The sequence below is a fragment of the Protobothrops mucrosquamatus genome, unplaced genomic scaffold (genome assembly GCF_001527695.2).
Source record: "Protobothrops mucrosquamatus isolate PMUCROS unplaced genomic scaffold, P.Mucros_1.0 scaffold_263, whole genome shotgun sequence".
Classification (NCBI taxonomy): Eukaryota; Metazoa; Chordata; class Lepidosauria; order Squamata; family Viperidae; genus Protobothrops; species Protobothrops mucrosquamatus.
The window spans coordinates 445,014-456,905 of record NW_015386339.1 but is presented as its reverse complement, the minus strand read 5'-3'; the positions used below and the strand labels follow the sequence as shown (position 1 = coordinate 456,905).

Below are 11,892 nucleotides of genomic sequence, written 5' to 3'. Positions count from 1 at the left end.
CATTATATTAAAAATGTGAGGTTATTATTTTAAATAAGGGATATTCCTATAAATTATTCATATTCATTTCAAAGAGTTCCTTGCAGGAAAATTGCATCAAAAAATGAGTCTGTAATACATATGAGCATTTTTTCTTGGCAAAATACTTATATCAGATATGGACCTTTGAATAAGTGATATGTTTGACAACAAACGATTTCTAATTCAGAATGAATTATTTTCAACTGTAACCACTTCATTAATTCTTTAAGTCTTGCCTGACTTATAGTAAGGGCTTCTCATATTCCTTAATTAAGTTAAAATAATTTTTAAAGCTTAAATAGTAAACTGTTGTTAACTTTAAAAAAGCAACCAATAGAATATTATTTTGATTTTCATGACCACAAGTGATATGTCATAACAAGTCATATTACTTACCGGTAATATGCTTAAATTCTGTAATCTCCTAATAAGGGAGAAAATCAGTTTCTTCATTGAACCTATGGGAAATTAGATATAATTTTTGTTTTGCAGTGTAATTTTATAAATCTTATTAAACATTGCAAGTTTAATGGCCATTCCAACTCCCCAATTGGAGTTTACTGTAGACGATTATGAATATTTATATTCTGACTACGTCATTCTATTTCATATACACCACAGATAGTCCTTGATTTACAACAGTTCATTTACTGACCGTTCAAAGTTACAACATTGAAAAAAGAGACGTATGACCAATTTTTACACTTATGACCGTTGCAGCATCCCCATGGTCATGTGTTCAAAATTCAGATGCTTGGCAATTGACTCATATTTATGATGGTTGCAGTGTCCTGGGGTCATGTAATAGCTTTTTGCGACCTTCTGACAAGCAAAGTCAATGGGAAAGCCAGATTCACTTAATAACAGTTTGACAACTACAGTGATTCACTTAACAACTGTGGCAAGAAAGGTTGAAAATGGAGCAAACTCTTTTAACAAATGTTTCACTTAGCAACAAAAATTTTGGGTTCAGTTGTCATACGTCAAGGACTACCTGTACTAGCCCATATGTTCTAAAATTACTGAGAGAATTTTGCATGTGATATGGGTACAAGTAAGACTAGTAGTTTAGCCAACTCTTTTTTTTTTCTTACAAAGAAGTATTATAAAAATGCTTCAATTGACTAAAGCCATAATAGGCAGCATAGATTAGTTTCTGATGTTCCTCTCTGGTAATGATCATGACATATGGGAAATTATGACTTGGTACATAGGAAAAATAACTGTTAAAGAGAATTAACTCTTGAACACAAGAAAACAGTTGTGTTATCTGCTTCTGAAAATAAGAAAAAGGCAAGAGTGCTAGCAATAGCACTTAGACCTATGCACCACTTCACAGTGCTTTACAACCCTCTCTAAGTAATTTACAAGAGTCAGCATATTGCCTCCAACAATCTGGGTCCTCGTTTTGCTGACCTCGGAAGGATGGAAGGCTGAGTCAACCTTGAGCCGGTGAGAATTGAACTGCTAAACTGCAGACAGCCAGCAGTCAGCAGAAGTAGCCTGCAGTACTGCATTCTAACCATTGTGCCACCAGAGCTAGGCCTGAATAAAGAGGATTTATCTGTGTGGAGCACAGTTAATGCATGCAGGTAGGTGACGTTCTAAGTATAATTGTGAAAGAAAGGGATAAATTTGTATAAAACACAATGAATAAGGGACATCTATTTTGGTGTGAGGTATTTGAATATAGGAAGTTGTAGGTGGTGATGGGAATTGATATATATTACATTGAAAGAAACAGAAAAATGTTTTTAAAAAAACAGTATAGCATTCTGAATATTGTTCCTCATTTTGAGTATGTGACCCAAGTGTAAGAATTACCTTGACCCTTATCTGGCACCAATTAAGTGCTGAACTTTAGTTAACTAGATTATTGACCAATAAATCTTGGCTACTGCAACTTAACACATAGTCCTGATTCTTTGTACCTGATAGGAAGTTGCAGATCAGCTTGCTAAAAATACTAAGCATTTGCTCCGAGTGTCTTTGCCTGACTGCCATAAATGTACCCAGGTCTAAATATCAGGTGAACATAGGGACTTGGTTATACAAGGAAAAAAAGCAAATTAGAGATGCATTGGCAACATACCATCCATTGTCATCTAAAATTAAAACATAGTCAATTCTGGGATAATAGAAATTAATGGTAAAAATGAAAAAATGAGGATAAAAAGACAGTATACAATGTATAGAAAGAGAAAACATCAGTTATAAAAATGTAGTCCAAAAGAGTTTAAGAAACACAAAAAATACAGCTTTGGATGGAAATTAAAAATGTGTCAAAGGGATAAATGATGAGCTTCCATCACATTGAACAGAATTAAAAATAAACACAATAAAATTGTGAAGCGAAGAAAAGCTTGAAAAAGTATTTTAAAGTACTTTGTGTGAAAATGTTACTGAAATGTCAAAGGGTGGAACTGAAATGAATTTTATAAATGTTAGTGACCAGGAAAAAAATGATGAAGAAATCATAAGAGCTGGGGAATGTTTAAAAAATGGAAAGGCTACAGTGTAGATAGCATAACTGGAGAGATGTCAACATTTGGGTGTGTTTTTCTCCTAACGTTGCTATGCCACTTGTTTTTATCTGAGTGTGAAGACTGCATTGCTGCTTGATGATTGGTAGAAGGTTATTGTAGAGAAAATGTGTAATAAATGAATGTATAAAAATTAGCATGTTAAGCATGCCTCAAAAGGTGTTTGATAAATTCTGAAAGTGAAAATAAACAAAAGGCCAAGCTGTGGATGAACAGACTAGAGTTTTGACCTTCGATAAATCATTGACTGTTAGATTTTTGATACAGAGAAAGCATATTATAAAATGAATAGACCTGAACTTTAAACATTTTGCAAAATAGTTTTCTGACATGAGTAGGATACAGAATGGCAGACTGAGCCTTATAATAATGACATAAATCACTAAGCAAGTAAACCAAAAATTAGCCACATTGTCTTGTAATGTCCAGAGACTGAAATATTAATTGTTTTCATTATCATTTAATTACTTTAATCATTTGTTTTGAAAATTAAGAAAAGTCTCTAAGAGCCTCTTAAGACTTATAAAGGCACTTGTCCTCCCATGACTTCTCTCTGGATTGTTATTGCATTTTCTTTTCAGAGGACTTGCTGTGAAGAATATTTGTAAAATACTATTAGTGCAGGTTACTAGGGATTTATGTGTGGTCAGGTACAATTCTAGATGATGCCAATAAGTCCTAAATGCTGAAGACCAGAATATGGATAGGCTGTTAACAAAAATGTCTCAAGTACTTGTTAACATTTTTGAAAGCAGGAAAATCATACTATGACTTTACATAGCAGTATTCCTCCACATGACACTCTTCAAATGAGTTCAACTTCTACAATGCTTTCCTAGGCTGGAAATTATTTATTTTTATTTTATTTGAACGTTAGACTTATATTTGATTTTTTGCCTTCAGGAGTTCCAAGTAATATGCTCCCTTCTTCTATTTCCTGGCAAGCGCCATTAAAACTGGGTCTCTCAACTCATAGTCTAAACATTATACTACATTAATTTTGGCAGTTGAAATCTGACAAATCTAAAGAGCTTAATTTAGATTAAGCTTGTTGATGGTCAAAATGCTTTCATGTCATTATTACATCCACTTTGCAGATTGAAAATTGTGAATGACTGACACTACCTTACTTCAAATTACTCAGTGTAATAGCTATACATAGCTATGATAGGATTTGCTCTGAGACCACCCAGGCTAAATCTAGTGTTCAGATGAACTACAGAACAATTGTTTTCTTTCTGTTAGTAAATATTAATCATTGCTTTGCAGCAAAGCAAATTTTAAGCTCTGTTGCAGTTACATATATAGTTATATGTAACTACATTTTCAAGCTAGCTTTAAAGTAATACTTTGGAATCATTTTTTAAAAAATTCTACTTTATTAAAGGTCTCGTGTTGGAACAAAGGGTAGAATAGAAATATTTTAAATGAGTATTTTGCTTTGTTTTTTAATGCAATGGGCAGACTATTTACTCTAAACTCCAAATAAAAAGTTACCTTAATTATATGTAGTTTACATCTGAGTTTTTTATTGTTATGATATGGAAAACAACCAAACAATATAGTGACTTTTTCTGCTTGGTTTCACTTTAGAAAAGTGAAAGAGTCTGAGAGCAATGTGGAATAGAAACACTCTTAAAGAAATCTCTTGCACTTACGTCTGTCTCAGTGTCCCTATGGGCCCATGATCAAAATTTTGATGCTTGGCAACTGGCATGTATTTACCACAGTTGCAGCATCCTGGAATCATGTGCTTATCATTTACAACCTTCCCAGGGGGATTTCCACACGCAAAGTCAATGGGGGAAACCAGATTCGCTTAACAACTGCACGATTCACTTAATGGCAGAGGTTTGAGTCCCAATTCTGGTTATAAGTTGAGGGCTAACTAAAAATGATAATAATAGGAAAGAACTACAAGTCATCACAGATGAGATCAGATGAGGATGCTAAATGTCAAACCCTGAAGTCCAATTCTTTCTCTCTCCTTAGCCACCAGAAAAGGAAGGTGGTCTACCTCGTCAGGTTGGCAACAAGACAGAATGTGGATTGCTTGGACTTCTTGTGAATCTAAAGCATGATTATCAGCCTGCTCGGATTCAAATGCCTGAAGAGAAACTCTACAAAGTTTACACATTTAACTCTGTGAGAAAGTCAATGAGCACTGTCATTAAAATGCCAGATGACAGCTTCCGAATGTATAGCAAAGGGGCTTCTGAAATTGTCCTAAAGAAGTATGTGCACGGTATTTGTTTTGAAACCCTTTTTCATTAATTCTGTATGGAAGTTGCTTTGTGAATATATACTACTGCCAAAGATAGTCAGATAGATGTGTGCCCACTGAATCGTCAAATCTCCATAAAAAGAATGAGACATTCTTTTATGTAAAATTTGCAATACATTTGTTTTTTTAGTGTATCATCATATACTGGACAGTTATGAGTAAAATATGTATCAAGTGTCGCCAATCTCTATTTCTTTATTATAAGTACTTGCTTTGAGCAGGATTTGAACTAATGCATAAAGGGAAGTGGTAAAGAGATCTTTTGACACATCTCTTTCTTTAGAAAAACTTTATTTTGTTAACTGGAATTTCACCACTCATTAATTCGGGAAAGTATGATCCAAGCTGCCGCTGCTATATTATTTTTTAAATTTTATCCTAAATGCCATAATCTAACCCACCCCTCTCAGTTGTTTGCAGTGGTGATCCAGTCATTTGTTTTCCTTTCTTTTCAGATGTTCTAAGATTCTTAATGCTGCAGGTGAGACTCGCATTTTTAGACCTCGTGATAGAGATGAGATGGTTAAGAAAGTGATTGAGCCCATGGCCTGTGATGGATTGAGAACCATCTGTGTTGGTTTTCGAGACTTTCCCAACGATCCTGAACCAGATTGGGACAATGAAAATGATATTTTAACTGATCTTACCTGCATTTGTGTGGTTGGCATAGAAGATCCTGTAAGACCAGAGGTAAAAATATTTTAAAACAAAACAAAAAACCCAAGAAGCTCAGAGGGTCTTTTCCTCCTGTGGGTAGTAAAAAAATAAAAACATCAGGTGTTTTTTTTTTAAAAAAGTGAACTTTTCAATATTTCCAAACATAATGCAATACAAAAACAATATGTACAAATGAATATCTGAACGCCTTTAGAATTCTCATTTGACTATCAGAAACGGAACTATTTTGCTAACACTGCATGCTTGGTGAATTTGCAGTTGATGAAAGGAAGACAGTAGAAACATTTGTTTTCTTGGGCTCCAGAATAAAGATGGACAGGGTGCTGGAAATTAGTTCTAGAGAGGAAAACAATAGCAGACCTAGACTGGATTGTGAAGCTGAAGGGCTTTTCAAGAACAACTAAAGATCAGAATAGTTAAAGCAGTAGACTTCTGGAAGTCTGTAAAAGCTAAACACAAAGAAAGTGAAAGAGAAATGTAGATGCTTCTGAACAGCGGCCATGAAAAATACCAAGGATTGCAAGAAGAACCAGCCATTCCTTGACCACAGAAAGACTGATTGCTCCCTTGAGGTGATGTGCAGCAAGCAGAAGCTCACATCATTTTGGCAAGCAGGCAATGAACAAGAACAAAGTAGAACTAGAATGAATAGATGCAATCAAAGAAATTACTGGAGAGCCTTTTACAGGTTGAAATGGCAAGCTTTCAATTATAGAATGCCCCGGAATCAGGCATACTCTGTGACACTTAACTAGTTAACTAGCATTGATTTCAATCATTCTTATTCATTTTGATAGAAAAGTCCTTTCATCATTCGGTTTGAAAGTTTGGGTGGGGTGAAGCAGCTTATGAAATGACTGGGGATGTATGTGACAGTCCTGCATTGTTATTCACTACGGTACTTTCTTCCGTAATGTGCAAGTAAAGGTAGGAAGCTAGCAGCAGCCCCACTCTATTTCTAGACACAATAAGACAAGCTTTAAAATACCAGAATAAATCGTACGGTGATTCTGACTGGAAACTTATACATTTTGTTTGCAAGAGATAGAAATTTGACAGAACTGGTAGGTGGATTTTACTGACTCATGGAGGACAGCTTTGATTATTATTTTTTGCTTTCACAATCGTATTCTTTTGAAAAGGCTATTATAATTATAGTTTATTTGCTTTTTTTTTTTTTTTTTTTTAAAAATGACCTACTGGTGTGAAGAAAGTTTTCAGCAGTTTACACACCTCTGGTATAGGTCCACACTGAGATTCCCAGCATTTTAAGTATGGACCATAGTATAGTACAAGGGTAGGCAACCTTGGCTCTTTTATGACTCGTGGACTTCAACTCCCAGAAGGCTCAGGAATTCTGGGAGTTGAAGTCCACGAGTCATAAAAAAGCCAAGGTTGCCTACCCCTGTTGCCTAAACAAATTAGTTTAGAATGGTTCATATGATTACTTTATTGTGACAGAAGTGATACTTTAACATTTATTTCACCAGGGACCAGCTTGTGTTAAAGGTAATTTGAGTGCTTTTTTCAACTGTCTTATGAATCCCAGATAAGAGGACACTTAACTTTCCTTCCAAATATATATTTAAACAAATGTATGAAATTTACCCTGAAAACTTCAACTTGAAGATACAAAGATTAAGTCTCCCGGGAATGCCATTCTTCACTTCTAAAATGTCAGATCCTGGAGTAGCTATTTCCCCTATGGTTGGAAATTGGATAGTCAGAGAATCCTGTTTGCATTTGTGTTAGAAAGTTGTGATGCAGTTCATATCAAATCAGTCCAAGTTTATTGTTCTGCAGATTGTTCAAGGATTCACTTATTCTTTTATTTTATATTTCACATTTTACTAACTTGTGGGTTTACCATAGGTTGTAATATCTATATTGCTCTCTTTCTTATGAACTAATCAGTAGTTATAACTGGATTAAGAGACATGCTTAATTATTAGCACTTCTGCCAACAGCTGGATGCCTGGAGGGAAAGGAAGGCAACCATGTAGTGAGAGAAAAAGCAATTATAGTCATTACATAGTAATAATGGGGAGCTCTGAATGTGGACATAAAATACATGAAGATAAAACAGATTTTACTGATTGCCCCATAGCTGATGGAGGAATTGCTCAATTCAATAGACAGTAGAAAAATTGAGATAATTGATCTACAAAATCGAAGAATCATCAGTTCTTAAATCAACAGTTCTTAAATCAACAGTTCTTAAATCATCCCTATAGTACAGGGGTCTTCAAACTGTGGACATACCTGGCTGAGGAATTCTGGGAGTTGAAGTCCTCAAGTCATAAAAGAACCAAGTTTGAAGACTTCTGCTACAGTGGATTACTTTTTAAACAAATCCTGGAGTTTGAGTTGTATCCTAGTAGTAAGCACAGCATAGCATGGCCTTATTTCTCTGTTGGACTTGTTGAGATAGAGATGGGGAGTTGTTCCTGGGCCTCAGATGCTCTCTGAGCTACGTTTTTTTGTGGCTCCTCTCACTACCTCTCATGATCTTGCTCAGTGTCAGAAAGCTAAGAAGGCCTATCTGGCAAGCCACCAGATAATACCAAACCCAAACCAAAAACAACAACAACAACATCCTAGAGCAGAGATCTCCAACCCTTTGGACACCAGGGACTGGTTCCGTGGAGAGAGGTTTTTCCACGGACCGAAGGATGCATGGTTTTGTGTGCTACCTGCATCTCGTGGATGGGGCTTTGCTTGTTTGTGCGGCCTGGTTGCTGGCATGGCGCGGCCCAGTACTGGTCCATGGACCGAGGGTTAGGGACCCCTATTCTAGAGGAAAACCAAGAAAACCCATTCCATAGTGTTCTTAACAAATTGCCAGATCTTCTTGACTTGAGGAGACTTTATTTGTATTCACCACAGCATGGTAATTATTTTTTTAACTATTATAAAGCAAGGAATATGCAAAAACTGTAATGTGAACCTTACATGAGATTAATGCTATATTAAAAAAATCCCATAATCCTAGCTCTTTCCTCCTTGCTATGCCCACTGCATCCCTTAATCTCTTGAAAATACGAAACACTTATTTTGCTGTGGGTTGTAGTGGTTCTTCAGTGTTACATTCAACTTGGATGAAAAAGCTAAATAATTTTATGCCTGTAATATTGCTACATTAAACTGTAGATTGTTAATCATTTTTAAACATTTTATAGAAACATTAGTATATGGAAACAACATTATAACACATAATAAAAGGGAGGGGGTGGAAGAAAAAGAAAAAGAAAAGAAACTTAGACCTTGGAGATCAAGAGCAGACCACTCCTGCTCTGTACAAATGTTAACATCCTACTAGTTGATTCAAACAAGCTTATCACCATGGCAGTGCACAGTTGTGGTTTGTGAGAAATGTGATCCTTCACTAGCAGTTCGTTTCCACTTCCACAAATGGTATGTGCTTTTCAGGTAAACCGATTGGAGCATATTATTATTTTGTGTTAAAGAAATAGCAGAACGAATTTGTGCCACTGTGTTGATATTTGCTTACTTAACACACATCTTCATTTTAGCATTAAGATTTCTTATGCTTCTCGTATTTTATTTTCAAGTTAAATTCTTTTAAAATTCTATGTTGAATTATGAGCAGGCTCTTATTAGGATTTTCATCTCCTTTCAAAAGTAAAATATCCATTCCTTACTAGCAATCAGATTGTTTCTAAGGACATAGGGGGGAAAAAGTCTATAAACTGATAATTAGAGTACATGGCATTTTGCAAACTGTTCAGAATATCTCTTTGTCATATTCTTAGGGACTGTATATTCTTACAACTCCAAAGGCCCATGATGTCTCTCTTGTTTTATTTTAGTAATGATGCAATTTTTAATATTTGAAAATATTTCATTCCAAAATACGGTTCTGATGAGTTTTTATTATGCTATATACTGCTTTTCTGTTCCATCTTCCATTCTATCTCACTGTTTGATTAGGTCCCAGAAGCCATAAGAAAGTGCCAGCGAGCTGGAATTACAGTCCGCATGGTTACGGGAGATAACATCAATACAGCTCGTGCCATTGCCATAAAATGTGGAATTATTCACCCTGGTGAAGATTTCCTCTGTATTGAAGGAAAGGATTTTAATCGAAGGATTCGGAATGAGAAGGGAGATGTAAGTCGTGTGCAGAGAGATATAATATATTCTGCCCAATTGTTAAAGACCTGGAAAGATAAAGCAATTGTTCATTTTTAATGTGCTGCCCTCCATTTGTTTTTGCTTTTTTAGTTTTCTGTGCAACAGATATACAGTAATCCAAAAATGGCAATACTGTAATATTAAATGCTGATAGAAATTGTCAAGAGTAATTCAAACCCATGCATACATTTCAATTTTCCTTGCTGCTCATTTGTGCATCAAAATGTGGTACTGTTTCAAAAAGCTCCACTCCTGTTTTATCTGTTCCGTGTTCCTTTTAATAAGTAACTTGCACTTCCATAGAAACAACATCTGAATCACTATGCCTCAATAGCAGGATTGAAGCATAATTTGCAATCCTTTTTAAAGAGATTATGTAATGTGAAGTTGCTCTTTGAGCTTGGGTTTTGTTTTTGTTTTTTGCTTGCAAATGTTTTATTACACAACTAGGTAATACCATTAATGCAAACTCAGCTAGGTACTTTATACTGATGATGCTATCTAGTTGGGTAATTAAACGTCTGCAGGCAAACAACCAAGTTCAGAGAGTACTAAGGACTTCACAGTTCAACCCTGAGCTATTCTCTCTTATTGGAGATTATTTAATCCACAGTTTACCACCAGGAAGAATGAAATAGCACAAAAAAATTGCAAATTCCAGTTATTCTTTTTGTGTACATTCAAACTGAAAAGCATTTTTATTAATATTCTTTTTATATATCATAACTATAAAATGTTCACAATACAGGTCAGCCTTCTGCCCTCCCGCTCTTCCGTTCCTCCCTCCCTCCATAAATTTTTTGATTATAGGACTTATCCCACTTATAAAGTGATGCTTACTTTTAATTGTAGAAATTTGCAGCCTTAAAATGAGGATTATTTTTTAAGAATCTATTCTACATTTAATCACAAGTGTTTTTGTGAATTTAGAAAATTCCTATTTCATTTATAAAAAAAACTGATAAAGAAACTACACAAAAATAATCTGGTATTCATCAGGAATATTTAGAACAAGTTGTTGAAAGCAACACAATATTAAAAAATAGTATAACAATATTATTCAGACAATAATATTAATTTGATTGAGGATTGGAATATTTCTTTTCATCCTTAAAAGTGATATTTTTTAAAAATGGCACTAAACTGCATTGAAGACTGACAAATGGATTCTTTTTGTTACCCTTTTTACTATTTTCAGATAGAGCAGGAACGCATTGATAAGATATGGCCAAAACTTCGTGTCCTTGCTCGTTCATCACCCACAGATAAACATACCTTGGTAAAAGGTAAGTCTGCACTTTGGATGTATCTTTATATATTTATTATTCTATGATGACTTTTGTAGAAACTTAAACAGTTTGCTTGCTTGACACAATTTCCTGAACGTAGTCATAATCCACATAGTCCCAAGAAATTAGATGTAACAAGTTTTTGATGATAAAATTTATTTACACAGAATGGCAAATTACAAAAAAACAAAAACAAAACCATAATACAAGAATGTGGTCCATGTCAGTGCTGCAGGTGTTCTGTAGTGTTTGGATAATTTTTCAGGGAATCATATTTTCCATTAAAATCTATAACTGCCCTCTCACAAATATTATATTTTTCTATGCTTTTTCCTTGTATACTGCAATATAGTTTTTCTACCAAACTATTCCATTTTTAAAATGGACATTTCCTTATTCCAATTTTTTTTTTAAAAAAGAAAGCTGGGATGCCGGTAGTAGTATGTCCCGTTTTCAAGAACCATCCTTGGATCCAACGATTTTAGACAACTATTGGATTGCAGCTACAGAGAATCCTGGAAGAAACAGATTATTTCAGTCACATTTCAGTCCAATATTCAGTACGGCAACAACCTTGGTCATGTTTATTAATGAACAGTGATGGTGTTGGGATGAGAGGTTATTCTTATGCTCCTTGATCTCTGAGTGACTTTTGATTTGGTTGATCAAGGTATCCTTTGGACCAGTTCTGAATGTTGGAGATTGGCAGCACTGTTTTACAGTTGTCTTCCTTCAGGGCTGGTTCCAATCATTATAAAGAGGGAGAGATCAATCCATATGCTTCTTCTTTGTGAAGAGTGCCATGCTTTCCCCCTCCTATTTAATATCTACATGAATCACTATGCATGTTATCACTGGTTTGGGGTTCCGTATGCTGTTGTTATCTATTCTGTATTTAGACTCCAGGCTATTGAAGTTTTGG

General features: G+C 34.9%; 1 protein-coding gene across 1 annotated transcript in view; it reads left to right on the top strand.

The window, feature by feature from the left end:
• Positions 1–11,892, top strand: part of LOC107302472 (plasma membrane calcium-transporting ATPase 2) — a 136,311-nt gene that overhangs the window by 92,315 nt on the left and 32,104 nt on the right. Inside the window, exons 11-14 of the mRNA XM_029287234.1 lie at positions 4,557–4,798; positions 5,304–5,538; positions 9,478–9,657; positions 10,880–10,967. Coding sequence (XP_029143067.1) covers positions 4,557–4,798; positions 5,304–5,538; positions 9,478–9,657; positions 10,880–10,967 — 745 coding nt within the window. The remainder of the gene's footprint in view (positions 1–4,556; positions 4,799–5,303; positions 5,539–9,477; positions 9,658–10,879; positions 10,968–11,892) is intronic.